The 19,474-nt window shown below is 36.1% G+C and overlaps 2 protein-coding genes and 1 pseudogene across 3 annotated transcripts; 1 reads left to right on the plus strand and 2 right to left on the minus strand.

Moving 5' to 3' along the window:
- Window positions 1-3,083: 3,083 nt before the first annotated feature.
- LOC125270247 lies at window positions 3,084-6,958 on the plus strand (annotated as a pseudogene).
- Window positions 6,959-7,487: 529 nt separating this feature from the next.
- nepro (nucleolus and neural progenitor protein) lies at window positions 7,488-13,622 on the minus strand. The gene is made up of 9 exons (XM_048193620.1): window positions 13,491-13,622; window positions 12,846-13,000; window positions 11,062-11,150; window positions 10,633-10,761; window positions 10,451-10,528; window positions 8,768-9,135; window positions 8,629-8,693; window positions 8,251-8,477; window positions 7,488-8,140 (listed from the first exon to the last, which is right to left on the minus strand). Exons 1-9 carry the CDS (start codon window positions 13,573-13,575, stop codon window positions 7,756-7,758), a joined length of 1,581 nt encoding a protein of 526 aa, XP_048049577.1. The 5' UTR covers window positions 13,576-13,622; the 3' UTR covers window positions 7,488-7,755.
- A 1,109-nt stretch (window positions 13,623-14,731) lies between these two features.
- Window positions 14,732-17,523, minus strand: tex30 (testis expressed 30). Of its 2 annotated transcripts, XM_048193622.1 has the most exons (6): window positions 17,505-17,523; window positions 16,852-16,976; window positions 16,429-16,665; window positions 16,142-16,193; window positions 15,387-15,595; window positions 14,732-15,049 (listed from the first exon to the last, which is right to left on the minus strand). In XM_048193622.1, the coding sequence occupies exons 2-6, from the start codon at window positions 16,948-16,950 to the stop codon at window positions 14,891-14,893; spliced, it is 756 nt and encodes a 251-aa protein (XP_048049579.1). In that variant the 5' UTR covers window positions 16,951-16,976; window positions 17,505-17,523; the 3' UTR covers window positions 14,732-14,890. The 2 variants fall into 2 exon arrangements, with proteins under 2 accessions (XP_048049579.1, XP_048049578.1); XM_048193621.1 differs by lacking the exon at window positions 17,505-17,523 and having other exon boundaries at window positions 16,429-16,692; window positions 16,852-17,038.
- Between the last annotated feature and the right edge of the window lie 1,951 nt (window positions 17,524-19,474).

Below are 19,474 nucleotides of genomic sequence, written 5' to 3' on the forward strand. Positions count from 1 at the left end.
AAATAACAAAACAAAAAAAACAGTCTCCAAAATAAATCACTTTGCCACTTCAACAGACAAGACCCAATTCAACATTAAAGTCATCTCTCAAATGCCCATTAAGCCACCAATGCTTTCAATAAAAGTAAACGGCAATCATGCATCATCTGTATTCTTAACTATATCTGTTTAATTCTCTGAGGCACCAATCAACACAATTCCCATGAAGACACTTCACCATTCAGTTCTATGATACTATGCTGTTCATTAATCAACTGGTCATTTCATCTGCTATTACACAGCCTTGAAAAACACCAAACAGCTTCTCCTGCTTAGCACATGGTAGCACAAAGAGGAAGTCCCAAAATATGTGGTTTTCTTTTATAGTGTCTTGACTCCTGGGATTTGTAGTCCAACTAATTTGTAGTCCTACACCTTCTACCCCATTGCACATGGTTGATGTGCTTTTTTTTCTTTCGTACTTTGTAATACTGTATTCACAACCACAAATGCTTACAGTAAAAAACATAATAGTTTGGTTTCAATCTTACTTTCATGTTTATCGAGAATTCTTCAAATCTCTCTTCCAATTACTTTCAGTCTTGTACAGAAATGTACATCGGAGCTCATGAAAGAGCTTTAGGTTTTAAATAACTGTGTGTATATAATATATCCAAAAACAGCATATCTTTTTCAGCATAGCTTTTGAGGTGTGTTCATGATATTTTGAATGCAGTGCTTCATTTTGCAAGAGATGTGAGGCATTTTGTGTGTTCATTTCTTGGATTTGTGTGTAAAGTTTGGAAAAAAAGAGGCAAAGTTTTGAAAATGTGTGTAAGCACTTGTGCAAAAACTGTAAAAAAAAAAAAAAAAAAAATGAATAGACACATCTGCTAAGAATGACTCAATACCCACGTAGAAGGCAACATTCTCAGGACCTTGCGCAACGTTCCCTAAAAGTTCTCAAAAGGTGACGGAAATTCCGAACCTTTACAGAACATTCGTGACGTTCTAAAATGTCCTCTTCTGGTAATGAAAGTGCTGCAGTTCAATTTTCCTTATATGCCTTTAGGGGGACGTTCCATTTTGGTTATTTTATGGTCAAAAAGAACGTTACAAAGAGGACATTTGGGACATTAACTGAACGTTCCCACACAGTCCTCTATTGGTTAATTAATAATGTTTCCGATATGAGTTTAGGGGGATGTTCTATTTTGGTTATTGTATGGTCATGCAAGAACGTTACAAAGAGGACATTTGGGAAGTTATCAGAATGTCCTATAGTAATAGTCCCCTAAACATTCCCATAACGTCTTGAATGTTCCCTAAAGGTCAAATAACGTCCCCCAACCCTTAAAAGTACTCCACATCGTGACCATCTCTGAACGTTCTGGGAACGTCACTAGGTGACAGGTTACCCTGCTAGAAATTTTATGTTCCCAGAACATTCACAGAACGTCCCCACTGGTGTTAAGGACATTGCCTAGTTACATTCCCAGTACATTCAGAGACGGTCACGATGTGGATTTCTTTTAAGGGTTGGGGGACGTTATTTGGTGGACCTTCACAGAACATTCAAGACGTTCTCTGAACGTTTAGGGAAAGTAGGGAATACTTTATTTGGAAATGTTCTCAGAACGTCCCTGCTGCCCTTGTCAAAAAATGTAATTGAAAATTAGAGCTAAATTGACTAACAAAAGTAGCTGTTCAAATAAAAACAATTTTTTCTTAAATATCTTACAAAAAGAGCTGTTTATAGGTAATTTCTAGAATAATATTATGAAACCTTTTCTTTAAAATGCAAATCTCTTGCAGTATGTCATTAGCTGACAACAGAACATGCATGAGCTAATGTTACTGCTGTATCACTGCATCAGCAACTACACAGTTACTGTCTTTAAATAAAGCAACATGCAGCAGAACATCAGTGTTTCTGGATCATCACTGACTGAAGCACAGGCTCTACTCTCCAGCACAATGGTGACCTCACTAATCTCAAATAACAGAAACAACATTAAACACTAACAGATCTCTCTAGATCTCTGCATCTTCACTTATTACAAACTTTGTTTCTTTCATACATATCTTCTTAATGAGGTGTTGATGTTTTATCAAAATTTATAAATTTCACCGTTACAGAGGTAAGCGCTTGCTTTAGTTGGGCTCCTGACACTTGATGTTTTGGCTTTGTTATTCTCCTATTGTTGTAACTGAGTGTTTTTAAAGCGCTTGTAACAAAAAAAATTGTGAGGAAAAAAATCAGATCAAATCATGTTTGCTATAAAATAACTGTCTTTTATTTAGTTACGGTTTCTTTTTTCCTTTTTTTTTTTTTTTTTTTTTGATTGCAGTTTTTTTCTGGTGCTATTGATTCTTTAGATTTACTTCTCAGTTCCAAGCAATTTTAATCTTTTCTTGGTTCATTCCATGTTTTCTAGGTAACCTCTCTCATGCTAATTCAAATTAGCACAGTTGGTTTTAAATTATTCTGGTTTATTTTAATTCAGGATTCCATAGTCCAGGTTTTAGTAATCTGAACTTAATCTGTGTTACAGAAAGCCATTTTTTAAAACATGATTAACTATTCTAGATTAAGGCCTATCCTGGCTTAATTTAAACCCTGTCTGGAAAACCGCCTCAATAAGTTCAGACTGGCTAAATGATCTTTCAGAACTTTCTTTTCAGAAACTTAAAGGGAAAATACTTTTATAATTTACTCATTCTCATGTTGTTCTTGTTAAAAAAAATATATGACTATCTGGTTACACTTTATTTCAATGGTCCACTTTAGACATTTTAATAACTATAAGTAACTTTTCAACTACATTTTGACTGACTAATTAGAGTATTAGTAGATTGTAGACTGTTAGTAGAGTGTAAGGATAGAGTTAGTAGAATAAGATGACATGTAGTTGCAAAGTTACTTAAAACATGAGGTTAAATGATGACTGAATTTTCATTTTTTAGTAAACTTTGCCTTTAAGCTCTCACACAGAGAAACCACAGAGAAAAAAGGCATCTAAGAGTCACACCTTCATAGAATTCAGCCACAGAAAAGGGAAGTTTATATCTTATGCAAATGTTCTGATGTGTTAATTATCTCCAGTAAAAAAGAGAGAGATGATGCCTAGACGAGCAGAATCATAAACTGTAAAGATCATTGAGGAATTGAAGATGGTGCTTCTGTTCTCATTTCTAATACTATCTCTGCTGATAAATTTGCTTTTTTTTTATTGGTCTGCTGGTAAATGTCTTTTCTACAGTGATGCAGAAGAGTTTCCTGTTGCTGAAACCTGTGCTGGAAAAACAAACACTGCTTCCTGCCATCATGTCACTGATATTAAAGAAGACCTGCATGAACTTCCATCAAACTCACAGAACCTCTGCATTCAAATGGACTGAGACTGCCACAGTACCTTGGCTCCAGACTCATTCGCACGTTTTGTTTCTCTGGATTACCTTGAAATTAATGGATGTTTTTCAGAGATCCCTCCGGAAGCTTTTAATGGTTTGGCAAATGTAACTTCATTAAGTTTAACTAAATTGTCTTCAAAAGCTCTTGATTTCAGTCGCCTTCCATCACTTAACACATTGCTTCTTTCATACTATAGATTATCATTATTGGCACCACATTTTTTTGAAACGATTCCTCACTTGCAAAACTTATACTTATCCGAAGTGTGTTTGAAGGATATATCTGAAGTTCTGTGTCAACTGGCAAATGTAAAATCACTGCAGGTGTTTAATCTATATGAACACACATTAAATAGACTTCAGTACCCAAACTGCTCAGTTTTCAACACCTCTCATGGTTACATATCTACTGTGTTAAACATTGAAGAGGTCAAATTAGAAATGGGAAAATTAGAGCATGTAGATAAGGGAGCTTTGGAAGTTTTGGGAAATCTGTTTGAATTTATCTTTCATCCTAAAGACTTCCTCAAAGATCTTTCTTTATTTGGAGCATATAAAATCAATAATTTGGGTGTCATAGTGGATGTACTTAACATTGATGACTTGTGTACAGCAGCAAAGTTATATTCGATTGAGACTTTTCAAGTTCATTATGAAACTATTAACTTGCCACTGACTCCTACTAATATCTCAGATGGCTGTGAAAAAGTTAAGACAATTAATCTCGAAAAAGTTTCATTATTACCTTTAAACCTCTTAGATGTATATTCGTTCTCTCAGATTTTCAGGAACCTCACTTTGGTTAACATAGCTAATCATGAGCTCAGACCAAATGACTTTCAATCTCTTTGTGCTTCAGATCCACAGATAGTCAAACAGCTTTCCTTTATGTTTCTAAGCTCAAATAAGATAGATGAGATAGTTTCATACCAATTTATGTGTTTCACAGATCTTGAAACTATAGATTTAACCATAAATTACGTTTCTAACATAGAAGATTTTGATTTCGTTGGATTGAACAATTTGAAAGAGCTATATCTCTGTAGCAACAAGTTATCTTACATTTATCAACACACATTCAGTGGTTTATATGGACTAATGGTCCTAGATCTCCAAGAAAATCCTATTATTCATATTGAGTCTAATTCATTTGGACATCTTATTAACCTTATCACACTTCTGCTGGGAGATCTGAACTTCCCACCTGACATGTCACAAATCAAGCTGCATTTATCCGATATATTTGGCATAATTCCATTTAATTTGAGTAATATTTTAATTAGTTCAGGCCTGAGACCAATGCAGCTTGTGATCGGGAGTAATACTACACTGGATCAGGCCCTAAACTTGCACATCAAAGGTCAATATGTGACTATTGAGGACTGCAACAGTTCACTCTTGACATCTGTAGTCACACTTCAGATAGATGCAGCATATGTGAGCTGTGGAAATGAATTCATTGGGAAATATGTCCAATCGGTCGTCAGTCTGGAATTTAACTCCGTGTTTTCAGATGATATTGGAGACTTGTCTGTAATCAATCAGCTTGTTCATTTAAAAACCTTAAAACTGGCAAACATTGAATTGACTAAGCAGCCAAACATGGCCGTAATGTTTCACAATCTGACCAAACTCCAGACGCTGATCCTGGCGAACTGCAGATTCTTCTTTCTGGATGGAAGTCTGACCAAAGATTTAAAGGCACTGACAGGTCTAGTGCTCATTCTAAAAGACAACGTCAATGTTCTTCAAAACTTGGTGGAACATCTCACTAGTTTTAAATACCTCTGTCTTCAGGGCTTGAGTCTGTACTGCAGTTGTGATAATGCGTGGCTGCTCTCATGGGTGAAGGACAACAGGAAGGTGCAGGTTCACATGTTCAACCCCACCATGAAAGAACTGCAGTGCTTGAGTTACAATGGAATTGACCACCTCAACTTTATTGACTACACTGTAAAAAATGACCGTGATTTTAACAGTAAAAGACTGAAAATGCTGCGGTGAAAAACTGTTGATTGGTTTACAGAAATTTCCGTACTAATACAGTGAATAACTGTAATAGTTAATGGTACTTTAATGTAATTTTACGGTAAAATACTTAAATTCCAGTTTTTGGAAGTGAAAAATAACAATTCTTGTAAAATTTACAGTGAAAAAACGTATTTGACATTCCCACAATTCCCTGCGTGATATTCACATTTTATTATTTTCGTGAAATAACTCTGTTTCTTCTTAGTTTTTCTCATTTTTTTTCTAATCAGTATGTACTTAGGGTTTTATGTTACATCTATGTTGTTAAATAAGTTTATTGCATTTTTAAATTTCATGCATGTTACCATGATGGTGTTTAGTGTGTGTGTGAATGACATGTGTGCACCTTCTATATATTAGTATTGTGCTTCTCAGCTTGTGGAAAAGCTGCTTGTGATGAACTTTGATTCATTATGTGACTCTCATCACCACTGTGTTTGGTGACTGTCAGTGTATTATAAAGGTACAAAACAGATATTAGTACTTCATTAGGTTGGTAAATTAACATTATATCAGTTAATGAAATACGTATTTTACCGTAAATTTAACAGATTTAAAATGTAAAATTCACATGTAACTCCGTAAGTATGTTTACGGTTTGATGTCATTTTTACAGTATTGTTCTGGTAACCACAGCTGCCGGTATTTTTCCGTAGAAACAATGGGATTTTTTTTACAGTGTATGCTAAGGAGAACTGCTCATTTGAAATCAAATTTGTGTTCTTTGCCTCCACCTCTGCATTTTTGTGTATTTTTATTATTGTGGTACTGTCATATAAGTTTGCAGGCCAATACATTGCGCCTTTCTATCACATCGCCAGTGGATGGTTCAGAGAGGCTTTGCGTGGGAACGGTAAACATCAGTACCGCTATGATGTTTTCGTGTTTTACAGCGCTAAAGATGAACACTGGGTCATGGAGGAACTTCTTCCGAACTTAGAGATACATGGCCCTCCGTTTTTGCGTCTCTGTCTGCACAGTCGGGACTTTCAGTTGGGAGAAGACATTGTGGAAAACATCACAGACAGCATCTACGCAAGTCGCCAGACTCTTTGTCTCGTCAGTCGCAACTACCTCAGTAGCAACTGGTGTTCTTTGGAGATGCAGCTGGCCACCTACAGGCTCCAGGTAGAACACAGGGACATTCTTATCCTGGTCTTCCTACAAATGATTCCGTCTCGCTGGCTATCCTCCTATCATAGACTGGCCCGGCTGGTAAAAACTAGAACCTATCTAGACTGGCCACAGGACCCAGAGATGCATGAGGCATTCTGGGACAGGTTATGGTGTAAACTCAGCTCTAATAAAGCCAACTAGACTTTGTTTCTGTACATTGTAAAGTTGATTAAACAATTGCAAAGTGAGCAAAATTTCATCGAAAGGTCAATCAATATGACAACAATTTTTTTTTATTTTTTTTTTTAACCTCAACTGGCAAATGCAAATGGAAAAGTTAACGTTAAATATATTTAGCCTACATATAATGTCCATGTTGTATTTACTTTTTTTATATGCTTAATAAACCTTGTGCAACAAGTTTGATTCACTATGCAAACATGACAAAATATGGCTGTAGCAAGAGTTAACTATTTCATCTTTAAAAAATTAGCACACTTTACACACACATTACCTGATGTTTGGAGTAACTACTGCAATAAATATTCTTTTCTGCTAAAAATCTCAACCTCAGAATATTTCTGAATGTGCTGATCAGATATATGCTGCAGTTAGGAGATATTTTGGCCCATATGTTTGTACACATTTGTTTCAGTTCATGTATTAAGATGTTTTCTGGAATACTTTCCTCGGTGGCATGGGCTTAAAAGGAACTTGTTCTGTACAATTTTGTCTTGCTAGTTCTAAACTGTAAGCATATTCCAGGTTAAACTAAGCTGATCACACATCAAACTTGTGTGTATCAGTTTTTTTTTTTTTTTTTTTTTTTTTTTTTTTTTTTTTTTTTTTGAGAATGTGATTTAAAAAGCTGTTTGCTTCATGCATCCACTCATCAGATTTTGAATAACCAATTAGGGGAAAAAAAGAAGAAGAAAAAAAACACCTCACAAATTTCCTTACAGTTTTATCTCTTTGTTTCTCTGGATATCCACATTACATACAATAGAATTCAATGGGAAAGAACATTTGTCAAATATTATTTCTGTAGAAAATTTAAATTGCTGCGAAAAAATAAATAAAAATAATAATAATAATAATAATAATTCGATCACATACAGTATAGGAAGACATGTTTTTCACAGTGACCAAAGGTTAGCTTGCACCTAGGTTTTAAAAATAAAACCATTCATGCTTTCAACTAATCCTATGAACAACTTAAAATCCAAAGAATTCAAAAATATCATCAATATCATTCTTCGGCATATTTGGTTTCTGCAAGACAGCCTTTGAGTCCATTTTGTCTTCCTTAGCTCCAGTTGCCATATTGTTTCTTGACACTTCTTTTTTTGAGAATTGTTGTGGTTGGCTGCAGTTCCTCCCATGTTTCAATGACACAGACAAGTTTTTAACTGTTCTAGAGCACATCCTGGAAAATGCAGCTCTAGTTCTGATAGTGCTGTTGCGTGCCATGAAGGCTCTGAGGTGCCATTGAGTTCTCCAACGTGAAATGAAGGAACAGGAACGTTTTGTTGGTAAAGTCTTTTGAAGCATCAATGCCTTGCGAACTTCTAACTTAAACTTCTTCAATCTCTTCTCCACCCTGAATTAAAAAAAAAAAACAACAACAACAACAAAAAACATTATTAGATATGCTACACACCTGCTAAGAATGACTCAAATACATATTTAATTTTCAGTATTTTTATGTACCTGATGCCTTCAGCTTCCAGACTTTCCATCCGCAGACACTTCAGGCGCAAGAAGGCCAGGTGCTTATGCTTTCGATGAAACTTACAGCTCTGGCACCAGTGCATCACTTCCTTCAGATGGGCAGCCATGTTTCTGAATGAGGACACCTTTTCCAGTGACTTCAAGAACTTACTCTTCTGACAGACTGCAATTTGGCTTGAGATGCACAATTTCATCTGTGGCTGCAGCTTTGGGAAGAATGCACCAATAATAACCTACAACTGCATTTCTATGAATATGTCAGCATATTTTTTTTTCAAAACTGTACTTCAGCTTGATGTCATATGGCACCATCCCAGGACTAGCCGCTTGACATTACATAAAATCAAAATCAAATACCTGTTTGGTGGATTTACAAGATTGTTGAAGCAAAACCTTCATGTCCAGTCCATAGGGCGTGTCATCTGAAGAATTACAACAAGCAAATATGATTACATAATATCTACACATATACAGTAAAAGTATAAAATCTGCAAACCTGTCCGTCGTTGTAAAACTGCAGCCCCCAGATCCAGACTAGAACCTTCATCATGACCAGCAGAAAATATTGGCATCATCTCTCTCTCCTCTTCACCATTATCCTCTTCTTGCCCTCTGTCCCCAAACAACCTGCAAAGGACAGAAAACCTAGGCTTTTTCGGCTCTCTTGGGACCTTTAAAAGGTGTTTGGTGCCTTCTTCCATCAGTGGATCAGAATGTGAGAGGCACAGGAAGTCTTTGAGGTCCCCAGGCAGGGTGAAATCAGTCAAGTAGGCCATGGGCTTGGACTGTGACACCTCCTGGAGGAGTTCAGTGGCTCTTTTGTACATGGGGACGAGGGCTCTCAGAACACCTTTGAAGAACACCCTAGCAAAAATGTGATAAAATAATTATGCCATTTCAGAATTGTATTTGTTGCACATTGTTCAGGAAAGGTTTAATATATTCAGAATATTTTCTAAAACTATTCTTAACATTCTAGTTTTTCATTTCATGCTAAACATACATTCTCTCTCTCTCACACACACACACACACACACACACACACTCTCGCTCTCTCTCTATAGAAATGGGAACTTTCCAGACTTCTATTTTTTTTTTTTTTTTTTATAATACAGCCATTTTCTGATGAATATCCTAGGCAAACAAAAAAGGTCCATTGTATATTGTCAATAGTGTAGCAATGCAGCCATCTTACACAGAAGCCAATTTCAAACCAAGAGGCTTTCTGTTGGTCAAACAAAATCTGCACAGTGAAATCTTTTGATTCCAGATCACGGGGATTCCTATCGAACTGCTTGCTTTTACATGCAAAGATTTAATGAAAAATGGTAATTGTGATGCACTGTAACATACCACTTTCTGATTTTTACATTTTTAAAAACAAAACAAAAGACAACAATTTACTTAAAAAAAAAAAAAAAAAAAAAAAAAAAAAATCTATATTTTTTTTTTTTACTTTTTTTAACAAATGAAGGCTTTTAACAGTGTTAGATCTGTCAGAAAGACTAATTTATATATATATATATATATATATATATATATATATATATATATATATATATATATATATATATATATATATATATATATATATATATATATATACACATACATACATACATACATACACACACATACACACACAACAAGACTCATTACTATGAATACGAGAAAGTGCAACGCACAATATGTAAGTCTCGCCTTCTTTATGAAAGAGCCAGTGGCCACATGAGACTACATATGCACATTAACTAGTCCAGACAGAAATATAAGCTTTTTTAAAGCTATTTGACCAAGAGAAACAACATTTATGAGATAAATGAGTGTATGACAAGCAGTTTTGGAGATTTCAGGATTCTCCCATTTAAATAGATAGAACTTGATCTTGGATGCTCAAAATAGCTGCCCGGAGGAGTTGGAAACATGTTAGCGGATTTTCCTTCAAGGGACTTTGAGCTCACTTCTGAGTACATACAATTTTTTCCACAAAATATGGTTAAAAAGGTACAAAAAAGTAAAAATAAATCATCAAATTATTATCCTTAATCATACTGAACACACTAAGGCAAGTTTGCACAGAAATATGAAAAGTTGCTCCAACTTAGCATTTTCATACATCCCGTTTCATACATATGGGAATCCAACAGTGACATGGTAAGTTATACCGGTATAAACTTACCAGAGACGACTGAGCATGCTGAGCATCACCAAGTTCAGCACAATGAACTCACGCAGCTGCAGGTGTTGTCGTGTCCGTCTTACTGGGGTGTGAAGGATCACAGCCATGCACAGTTCTTTGATCATACTTTTTATACATTTTCAAATCAATATAATGGTTATAAATGTGAAAATTTAGGATACATGAAAGCTTGGGAGCATCGGTCCAGTGTTCGGGCTAAAAGACTTGAGGCTCCAAGTAGTTTAAGACAGAGCCACTCCAACATGGGCTGACTGGGAACGTCACACTCACCAACCTCTACTCCAGCATCCCTGTGCGAAAAAACAAAACACGCATTCTTTAAAACCATAAACTGGAAAAAAAAGAAAAGAAAAAGAAAAAAGTGTCTTTTCTTCAGTCACAATGAAATGGAAGTTGCGATTGTGACGTGAAACAAACAAAGATGTACGTTTGGATTTTGTACATCAGGAATTGATTTAAACACTGGATTGCTGTAATTTCATGCGAGTGACAGGTTGCCCACCCTCACGCCAGTAAACATCATCAGAGAAGAGATGTTGTTGCAAGAGAGAGGGGAAGTTATTTTGATACAAGAGTATGACAGCACTTACCTCTGCAATTTGTTCGGACACAGTTCCTGCAGATCTGCTACCACTGCTTGTAACTTCATCTCTTTCAAGCGATTTACACATTGTTCAACCTGCAGATGATGCATATTTAATCAATTTCATTTAAATTAATAATAGGGATTTTTATCCTGGACCTGAAATAACATGCAAAAGCATATGTAATATATGCATATAACATGTACAGGTGCTGGTCATATAATTAGAATATCATCAAAAAGTTGGATTTATTTCACTAATTCCATTCAAAAAGTGAAACTTGTATATTATATTCATTCATTGCACACAGACTGATATATTTCAAATGTTTATTTCTTTTAATTTTGATGATTATAACTGACAACTAAGGAAAATCCCAAATTCAGTATCTCAGAAAATTAGAATATTGTGAAAAGGTTCAATAATGAAGACACCTGGTGCCACACTCTAATCAGCTAATTAACTCAAAACACCTGCAAAGGCCTTTAAATGGTCTCTCAGTCTAGTTCTGTAGGCTACACAATCATGGGGAAGACTGCTGACTTGACAGTTGTCCAAAAGACAACCATTGACACCTTGCACAAGGAGGGCAAGACACAAAAGGTCATTGCAAAAGAGGCTGGCTGTTCACAGAGCTCTGTGTCCAAGCACATTAATAGAGAGGCGAAGGGAAGGAAAAGATGTGGTAGAAAAAAAAGTGTACAAGCAATAGGGATAACCGCAACCTGGAGAGGATTGTGAAACAAAACCCATTCAAAAATGTGGGGGAGATTCACAAAGAGTGGACTGCAGCTGGAGTCAGTGCTTCAAGAACCACTACGCACAGACGTATGCAAGACATGGGTTTCTGCTTGAACAGACAGCGTCAGAAGCGTCTCGCCTGAGCTAAAGACACAAAGGACTGGACTGCTACTGAGTGGTCCAAAGTTATGTTCTCTGATGAAAGTAAACTTTGCATTTCCTTTGGAAATCAGGGTCCCAGAGTCTGGAGGAAGAGAGGAGAGGCACACAATTTTACATTGCTTGAGGTCCAGGGTAAAGCTTCTACAGTCAGTGATGGTTTGGGGTGCCATGTCATCTGCTGGTGTTGGTCCGCTGTGTTTTCTCCAAGATCCAAGGTCATGCTGTATACCAGGATGTTTCAGAGCACTTCATGCTTCCTGCTGCTGACCAACTTTATGGAGATGCAGATTTCATTTTCCAACAGGACTTGGCACCTGCACACAGTGCCAAAGCTACCAGTACCTGGTTTAAGGATCATAGTATCCCTGTTCTTAACTGGCCAGCAAACTCACCTGACTCAGAAAATCTATGGGCTATTGTAAAGAGGAAGATGCGATTATGCCAGACCCAACAAAGCAGAAGAGCTGAAGGCCACTATCAGAGCAACCTGGGCTCTCATAACACCTGAGCAGTGCCACAGACTGATCGACTCCATGCCACGATGCATTGCTGCAGTAATTCAGGCAAAAGGAGCCCCAACTAAGTATTGAGTGCTGTACATGCTCATACTTTTCAATTGGCCAAGATTTCTAAAAATCCTTTCTTTGCATTGGTCTTAAGTAATATTCTAATTTTCTGAGATACTGAATTTGGGATTTTCCTTAGTTGTCAGTTATAATCATCAAAATTAAAAGAAATAAACATTTGAAATATATCGGTCCACGTGTGATGAATGAATATAATATACAAGTTTCACTTTTTGAATGGAATTAGTGAAATAAATCAACTTTTTGATGATATTCTAATTATATGACCAGCACCTGTATATTGAAGCACTGGGTTCCCACCTGTTTTAATGCTCGGAATGGTTTGTGTTGTCTGAAGCAGTTGTTCAAAACGTAAAGTAGTTCGTAGAGCACACGGATTTCTGTCTGCAGAACTTCGCTACATAACAGGGTCAACACTTTCTCACAGTCAGCCAGCAGATATGTAATTAAGATATCTAGGCAGAGAAACATCATTACAAAGTTAACTTGCATGTCATTTAGCTGATGTTATTCTTTAAAGTGTCATACCGGACACTTATTATACACGTTTACTTAAAAAGTTCATAGCTAATAAAGTGAAATCATCGGGTTCTGGTGTAACCTGTAGTGAAAGGGTTACGTTATATAGGGAACGTACACCAAACAACTTTTACACATAATACACAATATAAACACTTTACTAAATGGAAACACTGGAGTAATAAATCATAGATCACACAATATGCAGAAAACTACACCAACACTAGTAAAAAACAAAAGTTACGAGTTAAATGCTTTAATCACTGCCAACAATATCACACGTGCACCGTTTCACATGAATCAAATGGATCCACGTGTTCATATGTACCGCAGGAAAACTGTTCGCTTTATATTCCTTTACATGCTGTGTATGTGCTCTTTATAGTAAAGTGTAGTAAATACATGCGTTAAAATATTAGAACATACCCGTTGAACCAGTAAAGGGGATTCGAATTGAAGAAATAGCACTTGGAAAGGGAATATTAATTTTATTCCAGGGTTCCTGCGCCATGTTTACAGTTGACTGCCGGGAGAGAGAACCAGCCAATCATAAGCTTGTTCGTACGATTACGTCATAGTTCTTAAAGATACATACACAACATTAATATGCGGGTGCACACAACATATAATTAATAATTAATTAATTATAAGAAAAAAATTCCACTTTCAGTGCAATATTGAAATCAACAAAATTCAATCTAACAAACAACATTTTAAGTAAAATAATATTTATAAAATAACCTGCTTACACAAGTGTGCACACCCCTCAAATAATCATTGAATTATAGAAACACATTTCCCCAGAAAAGTGATCAAGCTTTTTTGCATAGAAGAGTGGGAAAATAAAACTTCACAATAAAATTATTTATAATAAAAAGTTTAATTCAAATTATTTATAATAAAACTTTACTTAAGCTTTCACTGTATCTTCATTTCCTATTATGCTTCTGAATTATCAAAGCGACAACATACATTATTAACACATTTACTGTCGCTTTTCCAGAATATTAAGAATATTAGGCCTAGAAGTCCAGCATTGATTCAGACTTCCACATATCACCGGGGGTGACTCAATTCATAAGCTTGCCAATCAATTCCAATCTTGATTAAATATTGATTAATTTAGCTAAATATAAGGTACAGTAGGGCCTACACTACTTTTTCACATCTATCTCAACTAATGACTTTAAAGGTGAAAAAAAAAAAAAAATAAAAAAAATAATGACATTCCAAAAAGCTTCAATTTTGACAGGGGAGTGTAAGTGTATTATAGCTAGGGCTGGGCGATATATCGCATGCGATTGTCACGCGCATTTCGTCAGTAAAGCCGGTTCCCTGATTACCGCTAAATCGCCATCACCTGCTTTCAAATGGAGCAGCATTTAATAGACAGAACCGTAGTTCACTGACAAGCCACGCAATATCGCGTTCATTATCGAAGGCGATTCATCTGCGATGGATTGGATTGAAATGCGCGTGACAATCGCATGCGATATATCGCCCAGCCCTAATTATAGCCACTGTATATCAAAAGGTGTATATAGCATAGCGTGCAAACAAATGGCCACCAAAGTATTACCAAATGGCTACCAAAGTATTAATGATCATAATACTAATTATTTGTTTCTGAAAAAAATAAAATAAATAACAACAATGATATATGCATATTTTATTTGAAAAATATTATGATCTTTATTATTAATATAAAAATGATCTGTAATGCAGTTAACATCATGAGGTACAGATGATTCGGGTCAGGCTCAGCATCTCACCATCTTCTTTCATCCAACAGTAATCATCATATTTACCTATTTATAAACGTACATTTATTTGTGTTGTAGTACCCATGCAATAATCTGTGGATTGACTTCCTCCAGTACTGATTCTTCTGTTCTGCCACATACTTTGAGTCCGTGGTTCGCATCCTTGACCCAGTGAACGGCAGAAGGGCTATTCATGACAGACATGACATTTTGTAGGAGTCTCTGAAAAAGCAAGCAAATGATATGCTTTGTATTTCTATAAAGTAACATAAATATGAATTGTATGTGATAGATTTAGATTATTTATTCAGCGCCATATTTTCAAATCTGTATGACTTCAGTGGAACACAAAGATAGTATTGGTGACCATCGACTTCCATTGTGTGTACAAAAAACACATTTCTCAAACAATCTTTTGTGCTCTTCATAAGTCATACAGGTTCAGAATGAAATGAGGGTGAGAAAATGTCATTGATGATGATCATCAATGGAAGAACTTTAAAAATGACCATTACTCAATTTAAACCCCATCAATGGAAAACTTCTCATATGTGTTCACCTGTTCACACATGTTATCTGCCGTGCCGGAAACAAACATCACAGAAGTTCGTGAGAGGTTACGCAGCTCTCGGCTCCGCTCAACACATGTTAGTGGTTTTCCTGGTAGATTCAGTGGGAATGACAAACACAGAACACCCTGGACTACATCCTTCTGTCTACACATCCGTTGACACACATCAACAGCCGTACGAGCACCCATAGAGCGCCCTGGAAACAAACAGACATACATTGAGAGAGATCATTTAAAAAATAACTTTTGTTTGTTTGTAAAAAGAATTATATATGTATTATATATATTGTGAAAACAATAATAAAGCCTGGCAAGTTAGGTAAAGCCTGGCTGTTAAGTACTGCAACTTTAAAGTATTAAAAATATATAAATAAATAAATATATATATATATTTATATAAAATATAATGTAATTAAAAATACATTGGCTGTAAAGCATTAATATTATTATTGCCGAAATAATAATTATAATATAACAATAGAAGGAAATCAGTCAACAACTCAATATTGTTCAAAATTCGAGTGTAATCTATTTTTGAAATACTGCATTTATTTCCGAGAAGTAAAGCCTCTAAAAACCAAAATGGTATCTGCAAACATTTCAGTTCCTCCTTCAAAAATAGACTTTTGCTCAGTCAAACAAACAAATTCTTCTCTCACACAAAACCTGATATACTTTCTCAGGCTTGTCAAAATACCTTTATAGTGTGTTTGAGAAGGAAAAAAAGAGCAAGAGAGCCCTACCTCCCAAGAAAATGCTGTCTGGTGCAAATCTCTCATGGCTTCTTAAGTAATCCTGGTGGATAGCAAAATTGCAAGATTTACATAATTTTAGAAATATTCTTAACAATATTCTTCTTAATTACTATTATTAATATTAATAACACATTTATTTAATAATATATTTGTATAGTTTTGTTTTGTTTTTTTTAAAAACAATACAATAATAAAATGCAGCTACAATGTAAACATTTCATGTGCATGGTGGTGGTGCTTATAATGACAAAAAAAAAAAAAAAAGAAGTGCTGACCACAACGGCTCTATAAGCTCTGACTCTATACGGAAAGTTCACCGCCCTGCAGGTGAATCGCAGGCACAGGACACCAGAGCGGGCGAGAGCGTGCGCGAGGCTCTCCAGCTGTTTGATGTGCATGTCTCCCCCCGCGCCGTGCGTCAACACCATAGCTGTGCGTTCCTCGGTGACGTCAGCAGGGACCGTGAACACACCATCCAGCTCTTTCTGCTCGAACGGGATTCTCACATTCTCCTGTAATATTCCGCAAACGAAAAATCTCTCCAAAAGTGTAAAAAACGAAGCTCTCATAAATAGATTCTTAGTAAAGCTTGTCATTAGAAAAGACAATAAAACAATGTGAAGCACGCATTATTTTTCTACTTCGTTTAATGCACAAATGTTACTAAGTAAGGTTACATGTTTCTATAGAGAAAATACCTCTGAAAACTCCATTTGGGGGTTAATAGTTGCGTGTTTGAAGGAACGAGCTCCAAAATACCCGGGTAGAATTTTCTCACACGTGGACAGACCAGACATATGAAACACGTTGATAACAGCGCCACCTAAAGTATAGGAGTGAGCATGCGCCTAAAGCCCCGTTCACACGGTTCACACATAGACAGTGGGTTCACACAGTAAAAGAATGGTTCACACCGCCAGCGACTTTTTCGCTGCATGTCGCTTGTGGGCGTTCCTAGTGCTGTCGCTCTAATGTCATTGGTAGACTGCACATCTGATCATATCTATAGAAAATGCAGTCACAAATGATATATAAAACTAAGAAATCATTCTAATTGGACAAGGAATTAGGTTTAAAATAATTAAAAGTAACATTCTGCTGTTGTAGAGTGTTGTGACTGCAGAGCTCGGTGCATTAAATAATTAACTAGATTAACGATCGGTCTATCAACAAATTAAACTCACTCATACTGTCAAAAATACTAAAATGTCATTCGAATTTGACAAATAATCAATTTTCTTGCCCCTAATAATAAACACAATGCAGGGGAAACTGTAATATGAACTGCAGCAGTGCTAAATTGCTCACAGCATCATATAATAACAACGCAAAATGTATGAATCAAACTCACAAGACTGCCGACCGTTTCTTTTCCACGCATCATTTAATTATATCCATGTATGTACAGTCAAATCATATAAAACAGTGAAATCGCTCCGGAACTATCCCTGTCTGTCTTGCCTGCACTCGAGACGGTGACGTGAGCTCCAGAGAGCTTCATTCCTATTGGCTGTCGCTCGCGAAATTCGCTCCTGATTTGCATAAAGTTGAAATATCTTAACTTTTGTCGCTTGTCTCCATGTCTCTCGTCGCTTGCCACGCCTACATTCCGTCGCCAACGGTCACTGTCGCTCTTGTCGCCGGAAGTCGCCAGCGCTCCATTGAAATGAATGGGATCCTGTCGCTTTGTCGCTGCTTGTCGCTGGCGGTGTGAACGGGGCTTTAGGTGAGATGTTAAAATAATCCTAATGAAGAATTTAGACGCTTAAAGGGTTAGTTCACCCAACACTGAACATTCTGTCATTACTCACCCTCATGTCGTTCCAAACCGTGGGACTTTCGTTCATCTTCGGAACACAAATGATCTTTTTGATGAAATCTAAGAGCTTTCTGTCCTCCTGACAGCAACACAATTGAAACTTTAACGCTTAAAAAAGTTCATAAAGAGATTGTAAAACTAATCCATATGAATTTAGTAGTCCAAATTTTCGGAAAAGACTAAATAGCTTTTTATGATAAACAGATTTAATTTAGGCTTTTATTCACATGTACACATTGATCAGCGAACATAAACAGAAGCTCGACCGAACCTGGGGTGCGTTTCCCAAAAGCATCGTTAGCCAACTAACATCGCAAGTTCCGTCATTACTTACATAGTTCAACGATTTGGTGTTTCCCGAAACCATTGTTCAAACGAACATTCGCAAACTGCATCGCAAACATGCATGGTTGGAATGACAGCTCTCGACCTGTGGTTAAAAGCATAGTTTCCTGTTTTTATGACATGTGAACTTGATAAATCGTTATCTTGAGCAAAATAAGCAAGCTGACATCAAGTACAATGTATATCTTTTATTTTGAATATATACAAGTGTCATTTATATATTTTAGTTTGTCAAGAGATTTAAAGCACCGTTTTTGGAGAGTGCGCATGTGTGTACGTGCTCTAGTACGTAAGAACAAGCATTTGATTTAATCTGGAAATAAAGCAAAATAACTGAGGAAAATGAGAATTAGTCCTCTAATGCCATGTCTGTAATTTATAGCAGAAATTCTAGCATTAATTCGATCTCAAACGGATTAATTTAAAGAAGTTATTACTCCACCATCTGTGTGACGTCATTCACCAACGTGTTTGAACGACAGGTTTGCGACAATACGGTTTCGGGAAACAGTCGTGACTAGCTAGTTGATTTGTTCAACGATGCATCATACTATGGTAGTTCAGCAGCGAGTTACATCAGTGCTCGGGAAACACACCCCTGAGGGATGTGCGAGAACCTCTTGCGGAAGCTCCTCTAAGAATTATCATTTTTATAACCTAATTGAAAATATTAAAACAACAACAACAACAACAAACATTACAATTCCCCTAATAAAATATCTGTAGTAGGCTGGTAGTAGTAGATATCTGATTAAACTATGGATTAGTTTAACGATTTCTTTATTTAAGAACTTTTTGAAGTGTCAAAGTTTCAATTGTGCAGGATGTCTATGGAGGAACAGAAAGATCTCAGATTTCATCAAAAAGATCTTTGTTTGTAAAAATCTTGCAGGTTTGTAATGACATGAGGGTAATTAATGACAGAATTTTCATTTTTGGGTGAACTAACCCTTTAAATCGTATGAATGTCATTGCATTAAGTAGTCATTGTTTTATACATTTAGCCAACAAAGCCTTTCAAAAAGGAAGTTTGTTTGGTTTTAAATGTTAGATAGGGAACACAAACAACAAATAGTGAAGGGCATGTTGTCACATTTTTTACTCAAGTAAATATCTATAAAAAGTCAGTTTCTATGTAAGCATAAGTCATGTCTAAA

This window comes from Megalobrama amblycephala, linkage group LG6, assembly GCF_018812025.1.
Source record: "Megalobrama amblycephala isolate DHTTF-2021 linkage group LG6, ASM1881202v1, whole genome shotgun sequence".
Taxonomy (NCBI): Eukaryota; Metazoa; Chordata; class Actinopteri; order Cypriniformes; family Xenocyprididae; genus Megalobrama; species Megalobrama amblycephala.

Excerpts from the sequence above, each read along its gene's own strand:
- nepro (XM_048193620.1), bottom strand. The coding sequence starts at position 13,575 with ATGGCGCAGGAACCCTGGAATAAAATTAATATTCCCTTTCCAAGTGCT. Across the intron at positions 10,762-11,061 it reads TGTCCGAACAAATTGCAGAG|GGATGCTGGAGTAGAGGTTG; the intron begins GTAAGTGCTGTC and ends TTTTTCGCACAG. Across the intron at positions 9,136-10,450 it reads AGCATGCTCAGTCGTCTCTG|GGTGTTCTTCAAAGGTGTTC; the intron begins GTAAGTTTATAC and ends CATTTTTGCTAG.
- tex30 (XM_048193621.1), bottom strand. The coding sequence starts at position 16,950 with ATGTCTGGTCTGTCCACGTGTGAGAAAATTCTACCCGGGTATTTTGGA. Across the intron at positions 15,596-16,141 it reads AGACAGCATTTTCTTGGGAG|GGCGCTCTATGGGTGCTCGT; the intron begins GTAGGGCTCTCT and ends GTTTGTTTCCAG. Across the intron at positions 15,050-15,386 it reads CAGATAACATGTGTGAACAG|AGACTCCTACAAAATGTCAT; the intron begins GTGAACACATAT and ends TTGCTTTTTCAG.